This window comes from Nerophis lumbriciformis, linkage group LG03 (assembly GCF_033978685.3).
Source record: "Nerophis lumbriciformis linkage group LG03, RoL_Nlum_v2.1, whole genome shotgun sequence".
NCBI classification, from domain to species: domain Eukaryota; kingdom Metazoa; phylum Chordata; class Actinopteri; order Syngnathiformes; family Syngnathidae; genus Nerophis; species Nerophis lumbriciformis.
Genome location: NC_084550.2, coordinates 23,602,501 through 23,627,500, shown reverse-complemented (window position 1 = coordinate 23,627,500; position 25,000 = coordinate 23,602,501). Strand labels below are relative to the sequence as shown.

The 25,000-nt window shown below is 34.7% G+C and overlaps 2 protein-coding genes across 3 annotated transcripts in view; one reads left to right on the top strand and one right to left on the bottom strand.

The window, feature by feature from the left end:
* The first annotated feature begins 13,894 nt into the window (after positions 1-13,894).
* The window catches only part of LOC133581548 (uncharacterized), a 25,249-nt gene continuing 14,143 nt past the window's right edge, over positions 13,895-25,000 (top strand). Inside the window, exon 1 of the mRNA XM_061935571.2 lies at positions 13,895-14,530. The gene's annotated coding sequence lies outside the window, so the exon portion shown is untranslated. The remainder of the gene's footprint in view (positions 14,531-25,000) is intronic.
* Positions 17,509-25,000, bottom strand: part of LOC133581561 (uncharacterized) — a 13,119-nt gene continuing 5,627 nt past the window's right edge. For both annotated transcript variants that reach the window (XM_061935593.1, XM_061935601.1), the window contains exon 4: positions 17,509-22,043. In XM_061935593.1, the coding sequence (XP_061791577.1) occupies positions 21,214-22,043 (830 nt within the window). In that variant the 3' untranslated portion in view covers positions 17,509-21,213. The remainder of the gene's footprint in view (positions 22,044-25,000) is intronic.

Here is a 25,000-nt window from a genome sequence, read left to right as displayed (position 1 = left end):
CGCATAGCATAGTTCCAACGAATCAATGACTAAATTAATCGCCAACTATTTTGATAATCGATTTTAATCGATTTAATCGATTAGTTGTTGCAGCCCTAATGCATACATGTATGCGTATATGTATATGTTTGCATATATGTATATGTATGTTTGCGTATGCGTATATGTATGCATAAATGTTTACGTATATGTATGCATATATGTATGAGGGGCCGTTAGGGACATTATTCAGAATTACCTCTTACATACACTACTGAAATGCTCTCACATAAACAACTGAAATCTTTTTCTTTTATACACACTACTGAAACACTCTTATAAACACTACTGAAATGCTCTTACATACACTACTGAAATGCTCTCACATAAACAACTGAAATGTTCTTCTTTTATACACACTACTGAAACACTCTTATAAACACTACTGAAATGCTCTTACATACACTACTGAAATGCTCTTATAAATACTACTGAAACACTCTTATAAACACTACTGAAATGCTCTTACATACACTACTGAAACACTCTTATAAACACTACTGAAATGCTCTTACATACACTACTGAAACACTCTTATAAACACTACTGAAATGTTCTTACATACACTACTGAAACACTTATAAACACTACTGAAATGCTCTTACATACACGACTGAAACACTCTTATAAACACTACTGAAATGCTCTTACATATACTACTGAAACACTCTTATAAACACTACTGAAACATTCTTACATACACTACTGAAACACTCTTATAAACACTACTGAAACATTCTTACATACACTACTGAAACACTCTTATAAACACTACTGAAACATTCTTACATACACTACTGAAACACTCTTGTAAACACTACTGAAATGTTTTTGTCTCACGCACACACACACACCTGGAATTATTTTTCACTAGTATGTATAAACGGATTTCACCTGTGTGTGTGTGTGCTTTTTACACGTCCGTGTGAGAGACAACAATTTCAGTAGTATGTGTGCAAAGATTTCAGTTATGTGTATGAGCGCATCTTACCAGTGTGTATGCAAGCATTTCACCAGTGTGTGTAAGAGCATCTTAGTAGTGTGTGTGAGCTATGTTGCATTCCGGTTCCGGTCACCAATAATCCCCGCCCCTTTTCAGACAAGTTTTTTTTTTTTTTTTTAAGCCAAGTTGTTGACAAAATGTCTGCCGACAAGTAGCTTAACCGAGGCGGGAGCTCCACTTCATACCGTAATTTGAGGGCTTCAGCGGAGAATATAAGAACACTTTCAATGCAACAAGGGTCGCCCCTGCAGGACGCGGCACCTGAGCGGCCACACAGGTGCCTTTCTCCTCCCGACAGCCAAGCAGCCTGGAGCAAATGTTACCTTGCGAGTTTACACTGCAGCATCATCAGTGCAACGTTTCAGTTCATGGACATCGAAGCAAGAGGAGGAAAAGGTAATTAGACATTATTTATTTCTAAATGATTGTTGAATCCCTCGAAATGTAAGGCGACATATTGTAGTGCGCTACAATGGTAACATGTCGAAATGTGAGTCACGTCGTGGTACGTCAGTAGCTAATCAAATACTAATGATAATGGATTACAATTATTTAGCGTTTTTCTATCGACTTGATAAGGGGTCCCCAAACTACGGCCCGCGGGCCGGTTACGGTCCACCAAAGTCCAACATCTGGTCCGCTGGAAGGAAGAAAAAAGTTGTATTATTGTTTTCAATCTGTCTTTTCTAATCCATTTTTTGGTGTCCCCTAGCCGCTCAGGCAAATCATATTGTCTAAAAATGCATTTCCCTGTATGACTTATATTGTCTTGGCTGTTTTCATGTGATCTGATTGTTACATTCTTATTCCAGAGTCACCACACAGCTGCGTGACCATTTCAACAAGGACAGAATAAACAACCTCTGGATTCATGGAATTTCTTTGCACACAAATATATTAATTGGAATATTCAATCAATTTCACATAAACATATTAAATATCCTTTTTTTTTGCTCAAAAATGTTCCTTATGCCTCATTGGCGTTGTTATGCCTGTTTTAGGGGGGCTCAAGCCCCCCTAAAATATTCTTAAGCCCCCCTAAATAATTTGGGGACAATGTTTTTTTTTTTTTTTTTTACAAATACATGCCGACATATTCATTATAAAGTGGCCCGAATATGAGTTTAAATAAATAATTATATAACCTGTCATTAGTTTCCCCTCACTTCATAGCGTAAGGTAGAGAGCTCCTTTAGTGCGTCGGTATCCAATCCATTCCACTTGTTCATATAGAAAATGCCCACATCACTCAAAATCCAGTCCGCATTTTCTTTGCGACCTTGCATATATATATATATATATATATATATATATATTTAAGAAAAACCCAGACACCATCTTTGTAGTCATTTTTCTCCTGCGTGGACTTCCGTCTTCCTTTACAATGAGTGAAGCTGCACGAAACCTTGTGTCTGCAATTGTAAATAATTTAGTTTTTAAGTTTTGTGTTTCTGGTAGAGTCTATATAAAGTAATATACATTATCCTAATGTTAAAATAATGAAAAAAACATTAAATATATTTGTTTTATTGTATTATATTTTCAGAGGGAGGAAAAACCAAGACATTTAATATCAAATGTAAAATTAATAAATACATAAAAAGAAAAAGAAAAACAATGGTTAAAAGCCATTGTCCCGGGGAGCATTTCATTTCGTCACGTGCATTTTTTTTACCGTCCCCGGGACTACGTTAATCTCAAGCCCTGGAAGTTACATTTTATTGTTTGCATTATTTGTTTCAGCATTGCACTTTGAAGATGATCCCTCAACTCTTTGACAGCTTTGGCTCTTTTTCAGATCAGCAGACGGACTCTAAGTCTTTCTTATTTACAGTACATATAAACCTTTCTCATTTCTATTCAGACTTCCATATATATTTAATTTCCTTAACGGCTTGCCAAAATATATATATATATATATATATATATATATATATATGTATATATATATATATTATATTTAAGCCAAATTAACCCGATCCAGATATTATTTTAATTCAAGTAACTAAGTAATATTTCCAGGGCTTTAATTTACAACCATTTTAGTCACATATGTGCCCAAAATGTAATCTGTGCAACTTCAAAATATTTGGGAACAAACAATTATTGTATTGTGAGCTAAAGTGGTGGCATTAGCCTCTATGTTGTGTTTCAGTGTATCGTGAAGGATCATGCAAGTAATTGTTTCTTGTTGATGCTGTAAACAAAATATCACTGTGCAAAGCCATGTTTGTTGTACTGAACACAGATTGAAAATAAACCGAATGAAATAATAATAATAACAATGAATTATTTATAAGTCTTTGTTAGCCGTTTGTGAAGTGTTTTGCTCGTGCGCTACGTTCGCTCGCATCCTGTGCATCTCCTGGGGGCTAAGCCCCCCCTGTCCTTAAAAGCTAGTGACGCCCCTGTTATGCCTTATTATTTATATACTTTTCAATGCTTCTTGTAGTCAGACAATATATATTGTTTGTCTAAAATTATAGTTTAAGTTAATGTGTTAATATTTACACCTAGCCTAAATACAATAATCATAAGACAAAAAAATTGTGTAGCACAAACATTTGGGACAAGTTTGGGGAGATTTTGACAAAGTGTGTGTGATGGTGGGGGCTGGATGACATTACTCGTCAGAACATAAAATAACTTAAAAACCTCAACGGTAGAAACATAAATGTTTACAGCACAAACATATTGCAGTGTTATTTTGATATTTGCAATAATAAAGTGGGCAACTTCATATTGTCTGTATAACAGGTTCCATATTTATTTTATTTTTTTTACAAAATGTTAACTTGCAGAATACACTGCACAAGAGAAGAAAACATTTTAACAAACCTTATATATCACATGTTGTTCACTGAATAAAGTGCCGAATTGAAGTGAAAATGTCTATTCCATAGTTGCCATCATTTTCAAGTGGTTTCACTTGTTGAAAAAATTTTTACATCTATGTCTGGAATTACACACCGACAAGTATTGAAAGCATATGAATAATAAGACATAAGGAACCTTTCTGAGCCAAAAAAGGTTGTTTTCAACACACTGTTGAAAATAATAATCACAATGTTCCTATGTGAAATTGATTGAATATTCCAATTAATATATTTGTGTGCAGAGAAGTTCCATGAATCCAGAGGTTGTTTATTCTGTCCTTGTTGAAATGGTCACGCAGCTGTGTGGTGACTCTGGAATAAGAATGTAACAATCAGATCACATGAAAACAGCCAAGACAATATAAGTCATACAGGGAAATGCATTTTTAGACAATATGATTTGCCTGAGCGGCTAGGGGACACCAAAAAATGGATTAGAAAAGACAGATTGAAAATAATAATACAACTTTTTTTTTTCTTCCAGCGGACCAGATGTTGGACTTTGGTGGACCGTAACCGGCCCGCGGGCCGTAGTTTGGGGACCCCTTATCAAGTCGATAGAAAAACGCTAAATAATTGTAATCCATTATCATTAGTATTTGATTAGCTACTGACGTACCACGACGTGACTCACATTTCGACATGTTACCATTGTAGCGCACTACAATATGTCGCCTTACATTTCGAGGGATTCAACAATCATTTAGAAATAAATAATGTCTAATTACCTTTTCCTCCTCTTGCTTCGATGTCCATGAACTGAAACGTTGCACTGATGATGCTGCAGTGTAAACTCGCAAGGTAACATTTGCTCCAGGCTGCTTGGCTGTCGGGAGGAGAAAGGCACCTGTGTGGCCGCTCAGGTGCCGCGTCCTGCAGGGGCGACCCTTGTTGCATTGAAAGTGTTCTTATATTCTCCGCTGAAGCCCTCAAATTATGAAGTGGAGCTCCCGCCTCGGTTAAGCTACTTGTCGGCAGACATTTTGTCAACAACTTGGCTTAAAAAAAAAAAGAAAACTTGTCTGAAAAGGGGCGGGGATTATTGGTGACCGGAACCGGAATGCAACATCGCTCACACACACTACTAAGATGCTCTTACACACACTGGTGAAATGCTTGCATACACACTGGTAAGATGCGCTCATACACATAACTGAAATCTTTGCACACATACTACTGAAATTGTTGTCTCTCACACGGACGTGTAAAAAGCACACACACACACAGGTGAAATCCGTTTATACATACTAGTGAAAAATAATTCCAGGTGTGTGTGTGTGCGTGAGACAAAAACATTTCAGTAGTGTTTATGAGAGTGTTTCAGTAGTGTATGTAAGAATGTTTCAGTAGTGTTTATAAGAGTGTTTCAGTAGTGTATGTAAGAATGTTTCAGTAGTGTATGTAAGAATGTTTCAGTAGTGTTTATAAGAGTGTTTCAGTAGTGTATGTAAGAATGTTTCAGTAGTGTTTATAAGAGTGTTTCAGTAGTGTATGTAAGAATGTTTCAGTAGTGTTTATAAGAGTGTTTCAGTAGTATATGTAAGAGCATTTCAGTAGTGTTTATAAGAGTGTTTCAGTCGTGTATGTAAGAGCATTTCAGTAGTGTTTACAAGAGTGTTTCAGTAGTGTATGTAAGAGCATTTCAGTAGTGTTTATAAGAGTGTTTCAGTAGTGTATGTAAGAGTGTTTCAGTAGTGTTTATAAGAGTGTTTCAGTAGTGTATGTAAGAGCATTTCAGTAGTGTTTATAAGAGTGTTTCAGTAGTGTGTATAAAAGAAGAACATTTCAGTTGTTTATGTGAGAGCATTTCAGTAGTGTATGTAAGAGGTAATTCTGAATAATGTCCCTAACGGCCCCTCATATATATGTATATGTATGCGTACATGTTTGCGTATATGTATGTTTGCGTGTATGTGTAAATATGTATGCGTACATGTATATGTAAGCGTATATGTATGTTTGCATATATGTATGTGTATATATATGCGTATATGTATGTATATATGTATGCGTATATGTATGTGTATATGTATATGTAAGCGTATATATGTATGTTTGCGTATGTGTATGCATATATGTATATGTATGCATACATGTTTGGGTATATGTATGCATACATGTATATGTATGCGTACATGTTTGCGTATATGTATGCATATATGTATGCGTACATGTTTGCGTATATGTATGCATATATGTACGCGTTTGCGTATGTGTACAGTATATGTATGCGTTTGCGTATCTGTTTGCGTATATGTATATGTTTGTGTGTATGTGTATATATGTATGCGTACATGTATATGTATGCGTACATGTATATGTATGCATATATGTATGCATCATCTCCTGATGATTGAGGGTACCCCCCCTCATGAAACAGGCCTGTAGAGACGAAATAGTCTTGTGATTTTTTTTTCCCACACATACATATATTGCGCTCTACTACGGTATCGAGCACTATTTTTTGGATAACCTTATTAAGACATATATATATATATATATATATATATATATATATACATACATACACATTATATATACATGTATGTATATATATATATATATACATACACATTATATATATACATACACATTATATATATATATACATATATACATACACATACATATATATATATACACACATATATATATATATATATATATATATATATATACATACACACACACACATACATATATTTATACATATGTAAATACATATATAAATATACGTACATATACGCATACATATATGCGAACATATACATTTACGCATACATATACACATACGCAAACATACATATACGCATACATATACACATACATATATGCAAATATATACATATAAATGTACGCATACATATATACATACATATACATATACACATACATATATGCAAACATATACCTATACGCATACATATTACATGTACGCATACATATATACATACATATACGCAAACATACACGTACACAAACATATACATACACGCAAACGCGTACATATGCGCAAACATGTCTGCATACATATACATATATGCATACATATATACGTAAACATGTACATATACGCATACATATACGCGAACATATACATATACGCATACATATACACATACGCAAACATACATATACGCTTACATATACGCATACATATACGCATATATATACACATGCATATATGCAAACATACATATACGCATACATATACATGTACGCATACATATATACACATACACACAAACATACATATACGCATACATGTACGCAAATATATACATATACGCAAACAGATATGCAAACGCATACATATACGCTACACATACGCAAACGCGTACATATATGCATACATATACGCAAACATATACATATATGCATACATATACGCAAACATGTATGCATACATATACATATATGCATACATATACGCAAACATGTACGCATACATATACATATATGCATACATATACGCAAACATGTACGCATACATATACATATATGCATACATATACGCAAACATGTACGCATACATATACATATATGCATACATATACGTAAACATGTACATATACGCATACATATACGCGAACATATACATATACGCATACATATACACATACGCAAACATACATATACGCTTACATATACGCATACATATATACATACATATATGCATATATATACACATACATATATGCAAACATACATATACGCATACATATACATGTACGCATATATATATACACATACACACAAACATACATATACGCATACATGTACGCAAATATATACATATACGCAAACAGATACGCAAACGCATACATATACGCTACACATACGCAAACGCGTACATATATGCATACATATACGCAAACATATACATATATGCATACATATACGCAAACATGTATGCATACATATACATATATGCATACATATACGCAAACATGTACGCATACATATACATATATGCATACATATACGCAAACTGAAATTTTTTTATGCGAATGCTCCCATTAAAATCTCCTGATGATTGAGGGTACCCCCCCTCATGAAACAGGCCTGTAGAGATGAAATAGTCTTGTGATTTTTTTTCCCACACATACATATATATATATATATATATATATATGTATAATGTGTATATTTATTTATTTGGGGAAAAAAAAGTTTTTTTGGCCATTTCCACGCAACCAGAAGGAGCTTTTCTTACCAGTTACCTCATAAATATAATAGCAAATAATACATTGCAATAATCACCTGGAATCGACAATCGGGTCTGAATCGAAACGTCGCCCTAGGAATGGGATCAAGTCGTTGGGTGCCCAAAGTTTCACACTGGTACTCTACATCCTGACAAAATTGCCTTCGTCCATGAATACCACAACTCAAGCGTCTCCGTCTTCATCATCCCTTTTTCTTCCGACTGCCCTCCATCTTTGTGAATACTTTTGGACTCGTTGAAGCATTGGACTTGTGGGCTCTCAGAAGCTCCTCCTTGCAGCGGCACCCACTCCTGGTGGTAATCGTACGCCATCGGCGAATGCTTGTGCGGAAGTGAGACCAACGCTGTAACATTTACCTGAGACCATTTTTTAAAAAGAAATACTTGTCGAATCTTCCAGACTTTGACTGTTCAACAAAACAATGCGGGTAGAATCTAACATTAGTTTACCATTTTTTCTAACTTCCAGTGTTTATTATTACACATTTATTACAGATGGGAATGTTTGGGAACATCACGATTCGATTCCAATTCCAATTCTTAGGGTGACGATTCGATTCAACACAATTCTAGTAATATATTATTTGGTATATAAAAGATATTAAAAAAAGCATTTTTAAAACAGGTTACATTTCCTCTTGGCTGCTGACGTACGACTATTTTGGGGAAAATAAAAATTGTCTTACTGTTTTTATTTTTTTTTACAATTTTATTAAGAAAACTCACACTAAAATAGATCCACCCTAACCAAATCCCAATGTATCCATACTTAGGATACACATTTACAAAGCAATTGACAAAACATACAAATAAAATACAATACTAAAAAAAAAAGGAAAATAAAAAATTACTAAAAGCAACAATATCAATAATATTAACACAATTGATAATTGTTTAATATTTTTATTCCCCCAATTATTTAAAAAAGTGGAGTGTTGATTTGTGTGGGACAATGCGGACACGTTTGTTACTGGATACTCTCTCAATTATTAAAAGCAATAATATTAACAAAATTGATAAGTTTAATGTTTTTAATTCCCCCAACTGTTTTTTATTGTAAAAAAATAATAATGATGTGTGCGAAAATGTATGCATATTTGGTGTATATGTATATGTATTTGTGTATAACTACTAAATCCCGTATTTTTCGGACCATAGGGCACACAGGATTTTACTAAAAGCAACAATCTCAATAATTTTAACAAAATTGATAGTTGTTTAATAGTTTTAATCCCCCAATTGTTTTTTGTTTTGTTTGTTTTTTTAAAGTGGAGTGTTGATTTGTGTGGGATAATGCGGACACGTTTGTTACTGGATACTTCCTAAATTTTTAAAAGCAACAATATCAATAATATTAACAACATTTATAATGTTTTTAAATCCCCAATTGTTTTTATTGTTAAAAAAACAAAAAAATTGTGTGTGTGAAAATGTATGCATATTTGTGTGTGTATGTATATTTTAATATATATATATATATATGTGTGTATGTATATATATATATATATATATATATATATATATATATATATATATATATATATATATATGTATATATATATATATATATATATACTTTTTTTTTTTTTTACCATACGCATATTTGTGTGTACATGTATATATATATTTGTGTATAACTACTAAATCCCGTATTTTTCGGACCATAGGGCACACCGGATTTTACTAAAAGCAACAATCTCAATAATATTAACAAAATTGATAGTTGTTTAATAGTTTTAATCCCCCCAATTTTTTTTTTTTTAAAGTGGAGTGTTGATTTGTGTGGGACAATGCGGACACGTTTGTTACTGGATACTTTCTACATTTTTAAAAGCAACAATATCAATAATAACAAAATGTATAATGTTTTTAAATCCCCCAATTGTTTTTTATTGTAAAAAAAAAAAAAAATTATGTGTGTGAAAATATATGCATATTTGTGTGTATATGTATATATATTTGTGTACAACTATTAAAAACCGTATTTTTCAGACCATAGGGCATAAGGCGCATTAAAGGGGTCTTTTTTTTTCTACATTTAAAACACTACCTTGTGGTCTACATAACATGTAATGGTGGTTCTTTGGTCAAAAAGTTGCATAGATGATGTTTTACAATTATTTAAAAAAGTGGAGTGTTGATTTGTGTGGGACAATGCGGACACGTTTGTTACTGGATACTCTCTCAATTATTAAAAGCAATAATATTAACAAAATTGATAAGTTTAATGTTTTTAATTCCCCCAACTGTTTTTTATTGTAAAAAAATAATAATGATGTGTGCGAAAATGTATGCATATTTGGTGTATATGTATATGTATTTGTGTATAACTACTAAATCCCGTATTTTTCGGACCATAGGGCACACAGGATTTTACTAAAAGCAACAATCTGAATAATTTTAACAAAATTGATAGTTGTTTAATAGTTTTAATCCCCCAATTGTTTTTTGTTTTGTTTGTTTTTTTAAAGTGGAGTGTTGATTTGTGTGGGATAATGCGGACACGTTTGTTACTGGATACTTCCTAAATTTTTAAAAGCAACAATATCAATAATATTAACAACATTTATAATGTTTTTAAATCCCCAATTGTTTTTATTGTTAAAAAAACAAAAAAATTGTGTGTGTGAAAATGTATGCATATTTGTGTGTATATGTATATTTTAATATATATATATATATGTGTGTATGTATATATATATATATATATATATATATATGTATATATATATATATATATATATATATATATATATATACTTTTTTTTTTTTTTACCATACGCATATTTGTGTGTACATGTATATATATATTTGTGTATAACTACTAAATCCCGTATTTTTCGGACCATAGGGCACACCGGATTTTACTAAAAGCAACAATCTCAATAATATTAACAAAATTGATAGTTGTTTAATAGTTTTAATCCCCCCAATTTTTTTTTTTTTTAAGTGGAGTGTTGATTTGTGTGGGACAATGCGGACACGTTTGTTACTGGATACTTTCTACATTTTTAAAAGCAACAATATCAATAATAACAAAATGTATAATGTTTTTAAATCCCCCAATTGTTTTTTATTGTAAAAAAAAAAAAAAATTATGTGTGTGAAAATATATGCATATTTGTGTGTATATGTATATATATTTGTGTACAACTATTAAAAACCGTATTTTTCAGACCATAGGGCATAAGGCGCATTAAAGGAGTCTTTTTTTTTCTACATTTAAAACACTACCTTGTGGTCTACATAACATGTAATGGTGGTTCTTTGGTCAAAAAGTTGCATAGATGATGTTTTACAATTATTTAAAAAAGTGGAGTGTTGATTTGTGTGGGACAATGCGGACACGTTTGTTACTGGATACTCTCTCAATTATTAAAAGCAATAATATTAACAAAATTGATAAGTTTAATGTTTTTAATTCCCCCAACTGTTTTTTATTGTAAAAAAATAATAATGATGTGTGCGAAAATGTATGCATATTTGGTGTATATGTATATGTATTTGTGTATAACTACTAAATCCCGTATTTTTCGGACCATAGGGCACACAGGATTTTACTAAAAGCAACAATCTGAATAATTTTAACAAAATTGATAGTTGTTTAATAGTTTTAATCCCCCAATTGTTTTTTGTTTTGTTTGTTTTTTTAAAGTGGAGTGTTGATTTGTGTGGGATAATGCGGACACGTTTGTTACTGGATACTTCCTAAATTTTTAAAAGCAACAATATCAATAATATTAACAACATTTATAATGTTTTTAAATCCCCAATTGTTTTTATTGTTAAAAAAACAAAAAAATTGTGTGTGTGAAAATGTATGCATATTTGTGTGTATATGTATATTTTAATATATATATATATATGTGTGTATGTATATATATATATATATATATATATATGTATATATATATATATATATATATATATATATATATATATATATATATATATATACTTTTTTTTTTTTTTACCATACGCATATTTGTGTGTACATGTATATATATATTTGTGTATAACTACTAAATCCCGTATTTTTCGGACCATAGGGCACACCGGATTTTACTAAAAGCAACAATCTCAATAATATTAACAAAATTGATAGTTGTTTAATAGTTTTAATCCCCCCAATTTTTTTTTTTTTAAAGTGGAGTGTTGATTTGTGTGGGACAATGCGGACACGTTTGTTACTGGATACTTTCTACATTTTTAAAAGCAACAATATCAATAATAACAAAATGTATAATGTTTTTAAATCCCCCAATTGTTTTTTATTGTAAAAAAAAAAAAAAATTATGTGTGTGAAAATATATGCATATTTGTGTGTATATGTATATATATTTGTGTACAACTATTAAAAACCGTATTTTTCAGACCATAGGGCATAAGGCGCATTAAAGGGGTCTTTTTTTTTCTACATTTAAAACACTACCTTGTGGTCTACATAACATGTAATGGTGGTTCTTTGGTCAAAAAGTTGCATAGATGATGTTTTACAATTATTTAAAAAAGTGGAGTGTTGATTTGTGTGGGACAATGCGGACACGTTTGTTACTGGATACTCTCTCAATTATTAAAAGCAATAATATTAACAAAATTGATAAGTTTAATGTTTTTAATTCCCCCAACTGTTTTTTATTGTAAAAAAATAATAATGATGTGTGCGAAAATGTATGCATATTTGGTGTATATGTATATGTATTTGTGTATAACTACTAAATCCCGTATTTTTCGGACCATAGGGCACACAGGATTTTACTAAAAGCAACAATCTGAATAATTTTAACAAAATTGATAGTTGTTTAATAGTTTTAATCCCCCAATTGTTTTTTGTTTTGTTTGTTTTTTTAAAGTGGAGTGTTGATTTGTGTGGGATAATGCGGACACGTTTGTTACTGGATACTTCCTAAATTTTTAAAAGCAACAATATCAATAATATTAACAACATTTATAATGTTTTTAAATCCCCAATTGTTTTTATTGTTAAAAAAACAAAAAAATTGTGTGTGTGAAAATGTATGCATATTTGTGTGTATATGTATATTTTAATATATATATATATATGTGTGTATGTATATATATATATATATATATATATATATATGTATATATATATATATATATATATATATATATATATATATATATATATATATATATATATACTTTTTTTTTTTTTTACCATACGCATATTTGTGTGTACATGTATATATATATTTGTGTATAACTACTAAATCCCGTATTTTTCGGACCATAGGGCACACCGGATTTTACTAAAAGCAACAATCTCAATAATATTAACAAAATTGATAGTTGTTTAATAGTTTTAATCCCCCCAATTTTTTTTTTTTTAAAGTGGAGTGTTGATTTGTGTGGGACAATGCGGACACGTTTGTTACTGGATACTTTCTACATTTTTAAAAGCAACAATATCAATAATAACAAAATGTATAATGTTTTTAAATCCCCCAATTGTTTTTTATTGTAAAAAAAAAAAAAAATTATGTGTGTGAAAATATATGCATATTTGTGTGTATATGTATATATATTTGTGTACAACTATTAAAAACCGTATTTTTCAGACCATAGGGCATAAGGCGCATTAAAGGAGTCTTTTTTTTTCTACATTTAAAACACTACCTTGTGGTCTACATAACATGTAATGGTGGTTCTTTGGTCAAAAAGTTGCATAGATGATGTTTTACAGATCATCTTCAAGCCGCTTTCTGACAGTCGCTTCCGGTTGCGCCGTTTTGTGGGCGGGTCTTATTTACGAGGCCCACCTTCGACAGTGTCTTCTCACCATCATCTTTGTTGTCGGAGAAGTGTCAAAAGATGGTGCTAACTGTTTTAATGACGGTGTCCTCTGTCTAATTTTAATAAATGCAGACGAGGCTGCCGGCTTGGCGACATACATACACAGTCAACGGGGCTACCGCGCATGCGCATCACTACTATGGCATGCTGGGTAGTGTAGTTTTTATGGCCCTTAGCGCATTACGTCACAATAACATTCAGACTTTACGTCAATCAATAACGGAGCAGCGTCTCATCTGTGGTTCACTAGTTCAACAGCAACGCCGGAAATGTGTCCCGTGAAAAACCCTCCGACCGGAAGTCTAATAACTAAGTTCTGTGGGTGAATTATGCAAACTCACGACACTAGTATGTTTTAGCGCTTCCATAGCGAGATATAAGTTAGAACTTTACAGTACTTTATATTAGAAATGGCAACAACGGAGGGTGAATGTTTCATAAAAAGAAGACAGGGGGAAAAAAAGAGAGGTTATCGACGACGGCGTCTGCACGGACTAAAAATGGCGGACGCGCGCTAATTTTCAGGAATTAGACAGATCCCAAATACACACCAGTAGGTACTTAAAGGTAAGAGTTTTACCTATTGTTTTTTTTTTTACCATTTTAAAATCGTTTTTAATCATATGTATTTATTTTGTTTTCATTCAGTCATTGGTGGAGCTAAGGATAATATTCGAATCTTGTTTTTTAAATATTTTTGTGTAGCACTTTGGAAACATTTTTGTTGTTTAAACGTGCTATATAAATAAAGTGGTTTGGGTCGGATTGAAAAACATTTGGTTTTGTGTAATATTGCGAAACAAAACGCCAGACAATATCAACCAAAGTTTATTTACAAAGCCTTTAATCACAATATGTCTTTTAATAGGCGCCATTTTGGGGTCCTTATACACGTAGGCATCGAGCGCTACTGCCTACTGGCGCTGACGAGACGCGGGACCGCCATCTTGGAGTGGTGATCCGCTCCACTCAGTGCACCTCATTAGGCAGGAGCAATGAACTGTCAGCGCATTTAATTAATTTGACCTCACTGAATACCACTGATTTTCACCCCCTTTTTTGTCATACGTGTAGCTATGATAAAGGACACATGTTTTGGCGTGTTTTATTATTCATAGTTTGCTTAACAGTAATTGAATATTCTTTAATGCTATAAGTGACCAGACGTCTGAGATCCAAATTGGGAATATAATCCCAGAGAAAAGGGGAAATAGGGGTCAGCTATTTTTAAATTGAAGAAACAATATGATCAGGTTATATATACATGCTACATAAACAATGTATGAATACATTAGATATCTATATATCTTATAGACTGTATCTCTGTTGCTGCAGCAGCAGAGAGTTTATTCTGTCTTAACACTTTGTATTGATATTTTGTATTACATTCTTCCCTTAAATGATCATGTTTACACTGATTGTTTTTTATGTATGTTGCTTTGGATAAAAGTGTCTGCCAAATACTTAAACATATATAAACACCCGAAAGTCTTTATATCAGCTAAAACCACCAATCTGTTTAACTGGATTCAGAATAAAAAACAAATTCTGTCTTACCCAACAATGTTAGTATTTGAATATTGTTACTTGAAGACTACAATTATACTGTTAAAGTATTGTCTTATACTTTGCCTAAAATGAGAATGCATCATAATCAGTGGCGGCTGGTGAATTTTGTTTTAGGTGGGGCTGAAAGTTTGTAAACTTCGTTATCCTCCCCCAGAAGATTTCTTTGTGATTTTAACATACAAATATTGAAGATCTTTGCTCCTTCTCAACTCTGTGGTAATATTATTTTCGCAAAATACAATCAATAGTACGTTAATGTTAAATCTTACTTGTGAAAAGTAATCCCCCGATTCCTATTTTCAACAGTCCGCTCATTTGAGCAGGAAAACGCTGAACACCATCTTTGTTTTCTACCTGTCAACTGTCAGTTTAGGCTGCCTGCCGGCTCCTCATCACCACTTCAAGATGGCGGCCAAATTGCTCGCGTTACAGCAGCCAATGCTGCGTCTACTTATAAGATGTCTATGGTTATAACGTCATTGCAAACAAGGCAATCTGTTGCGTCCACTGCAGTTCACTACCTTATACTTTTTGTCAATTGATTTTTTTTAAGCAGGGTTGCATGATGCAGTGGTTCTCAAATGGGGGTACTTGAAAGTATGCCAAGGGGTACGTGAGATTTTTTTTAAATATTCTAAAAAATAGCAACAATTAAAAAATCCTTTATAAATATATTTATTGAATAATACTTCAACAAAATATGAATGTAAGTTCATAAACTGAACACCAAATCAAGTAGGCTATTCCATTCATTACAATGCAACAATGCAATATTCAGTGTTGACAGCTAGATTTTTTGTGGACATGTTCCATAAATATTGATGCTAAAGATTTCTTTTTTTGTGAAGAAATGTTTAGAATTAAGTTCATGAATCCAGATGGATCTCTATTACAATCCCCAAAGAGGGAAATTTAAGTTGATGATTACTTCTATGTGTAGAAATCTTTATTTATAATTGAATCACTTGTTTATTTTTCAACAAGTTTTTAGTTATTTTTATAATCTTTTTTTCCAAATAGTTCAAGAAAGACCACTACAAATGAGCAATATTTTGCACTGTTATACAATTTAATAAATCAGAAACTGATGACATAGTGCTGTATTTTACTTCTTTATCTCCTTTTTTCAACCAAAAATGCTTTGCTCTGATTAGGGGTTACTTGAATTAAAAAAATGTTCACAGGGGGGAGAACCACTGGCATGAGGTACCGACACATAACGTAACGTTAGTCAATGTATCACACACAGTAACGTAACGTTAGATGGCGGTCAGCAGCACCGCGTATTTTAGCCACCTACAAAAAGACAAACATAGTCAAATAAAGGTCAGTTAAAATGTATACTATATGAAGAATACGTGTACATGTTGCATAGGGCCCTGACATCTAAAAAGTACAACTCGGTTCATTCTGTTCATGTATTTGTTTTTTATGTGTAGCATACATCAACACACATACAGTATGAGATGAGATCAATGAGATCAGGTAAGAACAGGATAGAAACTGCTATGGAACTAGTTACAATGCAATATGCCATGGAAATACAATGTTAGCACTTTTGTGCAAATAAGTACAGTTGCACTTGTTTTTTCAAATGTGTTTATTCTGTAAAGGAATGAGTTAAATGTTTAAAATGACTGGTTAATAGTGCTATTATGAAGTGCAATGTGAGCACTATTTCCCCCCCCCCCCCCGCAATTTAAAATGCACTTGTTTTATTTAATAAATAAATACAGCGTTTTAAAGGCATACACAATCCGTGTAAATATATTAGTCTGTGGTTAAAAGGACTTGAAAGGACTCGAAAGTCAAAATGCAGGACTTGAGACTTTCCAGTCTTGACTTGAGGGCAAAGACTAGATACTTGCAGAACAATGGCTTGGTCCCACCTCTGGTGACTGCCATCTACTGGTCAAATAAATATTAAAAAGTACATTTTCCGCCTGGGCGAAGTGTTTAATAAACATCAATACCAGTTGGACTTTTAAGAAATATTTATTAATACTTTTGACATCAAATGGTTACAATAGAAAGCCTTCATCCTGAACATGAACTCTCCCAATGTTGGCAAGGTGTCTCATACAATCAGTAGTGGAGAAAAAGAAAAGTAACAAACGGATGGTAAAATATTACAACAAAGACTACAAATAAACATCAACAAGTAGCATTAAAACAGTAGTTGGTTTGGTTGCAGAGTACACCAAAAATAGTGGTACTGCTAACTAGTATCTATAAAAACATTGTATTACTATAAAAAAAAAGTACAAAAAAACCATGAGTTTAAAAAGTGGCTTAAAGTACATACAAACATAAAAAAGTAGCATTATTACAGTAGTCGGTTTGGTTGCAAAGTACACCAAAAATAGTATTACTGTTACAGAAATACCTCTCTGAGGATATCACATATAATCTTTGCTCTTATATTGGATTCCAATGTGTACTTTTTTAACATACAAGAAGCTGCCAGATACAATCTAACACATTCTTTTAATGTAATTAGCAATTACACACATACAGTGTGTTGTATACTTCAATCAACTTGTACTAAACACAATGTAGTACAACCTGAGTACACAGTATGTTGTATACTTCAATCAACGTGTACTAAACACAATGTAGTACAACCTGAGTACACAGTATGTTGTATACTTCAATCAACTTGTACTAAACACAATGTAGTACGACCTGAGTACATTAGCAGTACATAAAACAAAGTGAAACATGAACGGATGTGTGTTGTACTACAGATGATAAAATGTAGTGTTTTTAGTACAAGTATATCATATTTAATTGGATTTCTACAATATTCTTTGGGCTGATAATAGGAGCTGTGGGATGAAAATGTCCCCCAGGACGCCTTTTTTGTCCATTTAAAGAAATATCACCTTGCTGGTGGACAAAAACAACTTTTATTCTTACCTTTTTTTTTTACATTTCAGTGCATTTAGCTGCTACAAAAAGAATGAAAGTGGAATCCTCATTTGGAGGAAGAGTGTAGCTGCCAACATGGTCCAGACTTGAAGGACGGAACATGACCAAGGATTGTTTTGTGCATCTCCTTGAGACGATGGACCAGGTCTTGATGAACAGAATCCACTTGACCTCGGTTTAGGACCGCCCCGGTTTTTTGCCGCACGCTAACAAACTGGCGCGTTAGCCTGGCAGGAGTGAGTGTCCAAACGAAGAACGGCTCGGTCTGTTTATTGGGCAAGACTGCAAAATAAGCCGAGGTGGGGCCCAAAAAAGTTGCGAGTAAAAGCACTTTGATAAAGAAAGTTTGGTTTTAAGAAAGAACTCACAGCTACAATCCGCTTTATGTCCAATAAAGGTCAGAGGGATGTTAAAGTTTTTGTTTTGTGTTCATATTTTTGGTTGTCATGACATTTTATATTATTCCATACGGGAGTAAAGGTTTTTCTCCCATTAAATGTACGTGAAAATTTGGTGTGTTCCGTTACAACTTCCGATACCAATATTAATTCGATACGATATCAGTCGGAATCAAGAGTACATACTTTACTGATATTGATGCTGTTGTCGATAATGTTCATTTTTGTTTCACTACATTTGGATTTGTGTGTCCTCAATTGCTCTGTTTATTGTTGTTCTTAATGTTGCTGGTTTTGGAATTGGATTGCATTGTTGTGGTATTGTTGTGTCTTGTTTTGTTGATTGAGTAATAAATTCATAAAAAAAAAAAAAAAAAGAGTACATACTTTCAAAAATGTTGTAGTGTGGAATGTTAGGAAAGGTTTGATTGAGTGAAGAGAACAATGGCGGGTGTAAAAAAATATTAACCTTAATTGCACAAAAGTACATACTTTTATGTTGTAGTGTGGAATGTTCTAATGGTTCAATCAAGTGAAATTACTCAAGAGAACAAAGGTAGGAATGCAAGTGGAGTGTTGATTTGTGTTTTGGGGACAATAAATGAAGGGTAAGTTCAATGATGCGGACACATTTGTTACTGGATACTTTGTAATTGCTAATCCGTAAGTCACATGTGAGCATAATGATGACAAATGTCCTGTAATAGACAGCAAATAAGGACACTTGTTACGTACGAGTAGCTTGTGTGCTATTGTATGCTTAGCTGTTGTGTAGCTGCTCACAGCCTTTAGCCTACCAGGTTTACCTTTTGTGTATGTCACTAATTATGACAAATGTCCTGTATTAGACAACAATATTGTTCAATTAAGGACACTTGTTACGTACGACTAGCTTGTGTGCTATTGTCTGCTTAGCTGTTGTGTAGCTGCTCACAGCCTTTAGCCTACCAGGTTTACCTTTTGTGAAGCACTTAAGTCATATAATTATGACAAATGTCCTGTATTAGACAGCAATATTGTTCAATTAAGGACACTTGTTACGTACGACTAGCTTGTGCGCTATTGTCTGCTTAGCTGTTGTGTAGCTGCTCGCAGCCTTTAGCCTATCAGGTTTACCTTTTGTGAAGCACTTAAGCCATATGTGACTAATTATGACAAATGTCCTGTATTAGACAGCAATATTGTTCAATTAAGGACACTTGTTACGTACGACTAGCTTGTGTGCTATTGTATGCTTAGCTGTTGTGTTGCTGCTGGTAGTCTTTAGCCTACCAGGTTTACCTTTTGTGAAGCACTTAAGTCATATGTGACTAATTATGACAGATGTCCTGTATTAGACCGCAGATAAGGACACTTGTTACGTACGACTAGCTTGTGTGCAATTGTATGCTTAGCTGTTGTGTAGCTGCTTATAGCCTTTAGCCTACCAGGTGTAACTTTTGTGAAGGACTTAGGTCAAATTATGACTAATTATGACAAATGTCCTGTATTAGACAGCAATATTGTTCAATAATGGACATTTGTTACGTACGACTAGCTTGTGTGCTATTGTCTGCTTAGCTGTTGTGCATCTCCTTGCAGCCTATCAGGTTTACCTTTTGTGAATGACTTAGGTTAAGTCATATGTGACTAATTATGACAAATGTCCTGTATTAGACAGCAATGTTGTTCTATTAAGGACACTTGTTACGTACGACTAGCTTGTGTGCTATTGTATGCTTAGCTGTTGTGTAGCTGCTCGCAGCCTTTAGCCTACCAGGTTTACCTTTTGAGAAGGACTTAACCAAAGTACAGGGAACGGTCAATCTTGTGTGCTTATCGGAAGACATCTGCCAAAGTAAACATGTATCGGTCATTTTAGCTGCGAGCCGGTATCATTTTTTGGGGGGGGCCGATATTGGACTGATGTGGTGCGGGCTCCATCTAGTGGTACGCCAAAGAATGACTTGGTGAAATGTTCCAACACGGTGTGACTGTTCAAACTGTGTGTACAGTGTTACTTGTTAAAGAAAACCCTTGCCTTGTTTGAGATGGACACGTGGGCCTACTTAACACAGTGTGACTGTTCAAACTGGGTAAAGTGTTACTTGTTAAAGAAAACCCTTGCCTTGTTCTTGATGGACACGTGGGCCTATTTAACACAGTGTGACTGTTCAAACTGGGTATACAGTGTTACTTGTCAAATAAAACCTTTGCCTTGTTTTTGATGAACACGTGGGCCTACTACGCTACTGTAGCTGAATGTTGGTCATTGTGGTGGTACTCGGAGAACCAAGCAAGTGTACTCTGAGGTGGTACCTGGTTTGAGAACCGTCGGTCCGAGGTAGTGAGTGGTGCGAGTGGAGGTCGGCGCTACAAGCCGGCGATGGTCTTGAAGGAGGGCACAAAGTCCCCGCACAGGCTGAGGTTGTGCTTCTCCAGGTTCTGCATGATGCGGAACGTCTTGCCGCACAGGCTGCACTCGTAGGGTTTCTCCCCCGTGTGGAAGCGCAGGTGCGTCTTCAAGTTCTCGCGCAGGCGGAAGCTCTTGCCGCAGCTGGCGCACCTGTGCGGCCGCTCGCCCGTGTGGAACCTCAGATGGCGGCGGAGGTTCTTCCTGAGCGCGAAGCTCTTGGCGCACTTGGCGCAGGCGTAGGGCTTCTCGCCCGTGTGGAAGCGCTCGTGGCGGCGAAGAAGCTTGCGGCGCTGGAAGGTCTTGCCGCAGACGGCGCAGGCGTAGCCGTCGCGGGAGCGCGCCACCACCTTCTGGAGGCGCCACACGTCGTCGCCGCACGGCGTGAAGCAGCACAGGCGGTGTCCCGTGTGGACGCTCTGGTGGCGCCGCAGGTCTTTGGGCAGAGGCCACGCCTTTTTGCCGCCGCCCTCCTGCATCTTGGCCTTCATCTCGGCGGCGGTCAGCATGTTGACCAGTCGCACCACGCAGCCGCTCGCCAGCTTCTGGTCGGGAGAGGAGAGTTTCAGCTTCATCTGCAGGAAGTTGTCGCTGCCTTTTGGCACGGGGACTTGCTCCCAGAGCGTGGCCGCCCCGTCGCTGGGGGAGGGGCTGTAGGCTGTGCTCACGCGGGACAGCTGAGGCTTCGCTTCCGCGGGCGGGGGGGCCAGAGACTCGCAGTGCAGGATTAGCGGAAACTTCTGACTTGCCGGGATCGCGACTAGAGGCTTCTGCTCGTCTGGAGTCACACCTGCACACACAATATTTACTTCCTGTTTTTATACCTGTTTTCTTATTTCCTGTGTTCATCTAGCTGTAAATAGTCCACTGCAGTTGTTCAGGACTTAGCCCCGCCCCTTCTCGTTGCCTGTCATTCATAATCCCAACACACTTTTTTCTTCTTTGTGTATTGTAATTTGTCATTTAGCACTCATACTAACAGTAATGTGTCATTTACCACTCATACCAACAATAATGTGTCATTTACCACTCATACTAACAGTAATGTGTCATTTACCACTCATACCAACAATAATGTGTCATTTACCACTCATACTAACAGTAATGTGTCATTTACCACTCATCGACCCCAAAGGGAATAAGCGGTAGAAAATGGATGGATGGATGGACTAACAGTAATGTGTCATTTACCAATCATACTAACAATGTGTCATTTACCACTCATACTAACAATAATGTGTCATTTACCACTCATACTAACAATAATTTGTCATTTACCACTCATACTAACAGTAATGTGTCATTTACCACTCATACTAACAGTAATGTGTCATTTACCACTCATACTAACAGTAATGTGTCATTTACCACTCATACTAACAATAATGTGTCATTTACCACTCATACTAACAGTAATGTGTCATTTACCACTCATACTAACAATGTCATTTACCACTCATACTAAATAGGAGTCATCCATGCCCACAAAGTCTTGTAAAACATCAACAATAGTCCTGACTTATAAAACCACTTATAAGCAATATTGTTGTTAGAAGCTCTAATGCTGAGGAACTACTTTTAGCGACATCTTCATCACAGAGCGTAACTCATAAGGAGCTGATGCTGCAATATTTGAAGTTTGTTTATTATAGTCAGCCACGTTATTTCATGTGGTCTGTCATATTTATTGCGGTCTGCCATTTCATTTTATGTGGTCCGCAAAATTATTAATTGTGGTCTGCCACTTTATTTATTGTGGTCGGCTACATTATTTATTGTGGTCTGCCCGCTTATTTGTGGTTAACCATATAATCTTATGTGGTCCGCCACTTAATTTTATATGGTTAGCTACATTATTTAATGTGTTCACACACATTATTTAAAGTGGTCTCCCACATTATTTATTGTGGTCTGCTAAATTATTAATTGTGGTCCGCCACTTTATTTATTGTGGTGGGCTACATTATTTTGTGTGGTCTGCCACTTTATTTATTGTGGTTAACCATATAATCTTATGTGGTCCGCCACCTAATTTTATATGGTTAGCTACATTATTTTATGTGTTCACACACATTATTTGAAGTGGTTACCCCACATTATTTATTGTGGTCGGTTATTTTGTGTGGCCGGCTAAATTATCGTATGTGGTCCGCCAGTTTATTTGTTGTGGCCAGCTAAATTATTTTATGTGGTCTGCCACATTATTCATTGTGGCTGGCTAAATTATTTTATGTGGTCTGCCACTTTATTTATTTTGGTCGGCTAAATTATCTTATGTGGTCTGCCACTTTATTTCTTGTGGTCTGCCACATTATTTATTGTGGTTAACCATATAATCTTATGTGGTCCTCCACCTCATTTTATTTGGTTAGCTACATTATTTTATGTGTTCACACACATTATTTAAAGTGGACCCCCACTTTATTTATTGTGGTCCGCCACTTTATTTATTGTGGTCGGCTACATTATTTTGTGTGGTCTGCCACCTTATTTATTGTGGTTAACCATATAATCTTATGTGGTCCGCCACCTAATTTTATATGGTTAGCTACATTATTTTATGTGTTCACACACATTATTTAAAGTGGTTCCCCCACATTATTTATTGTGGTCCGCCACTTTATTTATCGTGGTCGGTTGTTTTGTGTGGCCGGCTAAATTATTGTATGTGGTCCGCCAGTTTATTTGTTGTGGCCAGCTAAATTATTTTATGTGGTCTGCCACATTATTTATTGTGGTGAGCCATATAAACTTATGTGGTCCGCCACATTATTTATTGTGGTCGGTTGCATTATTTTGTGTGGCTGGCAAAATTATTTTATGTGGTCTGCCACTTTATTTATTTTGGTCGGCTAAATGATCTTATGTGGTCTGCCACGTTATTTATTGTGGTTAACCATATAATCTTATGTGGTCCTCCACCTAATTTTATTTGGTTAGCTACATTATTTTATGTGTTCACACACATTATTTAAAGTGGTCCCCCACATTATTTACTGTGGTCCGCCACTTTATTAATTGTGGTCGACTACATTATTTTGTGTGGTCTGTCACCTTATTTATTGTGGTTAACCATATAATCTTATGTGGTCCGCCACCTAATTTTATATGGTTAGCTACATTATTTAAAGTGGTCCCCCACCTTATTTATTTATCGGCTACATTATTTATTGTGGTCCGCCACTTTATTAATTGTGGTTGGTTACATTATTTTGTGTGGCCAGCTAAATTATTTTATGTGGTCCGCCACATTATTTGTGGTGAGCCATATAATCTTATGTGGTCCGCCACCTAATTTTATATGGTTAGCTACATTATTTTATGTGTTCCCCCACATTATTTATTGTGGTCAGCCAGTTTATTTATTGTGGTCGAATATTTTGTGTGGCCGCCAGTTTATTTATTGTGGCCAGCTAAATTATTTTATGTGGTCTGCCACATTATTTATTGTGGTGAGCCATATAATCTTATGTGGTCCGCCACTTTATTCATTGTGGTCCACGACATTATTTATTGTGGTCGATTATTTTGTGTGGCCGGCTAAATTATTTTATGTGGTCCGCCACTTTATTTATTTTGGTCGGCTAAATTATTTTATGTGGTCTGCCACTTTATTTATTGTGGTCGGTTACATTATTTTGTGTGGCTGGCTAAATTATTTTATGTGGTCTGCCACTTTATTTATTTTGGTCGGCTAAATTATTTTATGTGGTCCGCAACCTTAGTTATTGTGGTTAACTATATAAT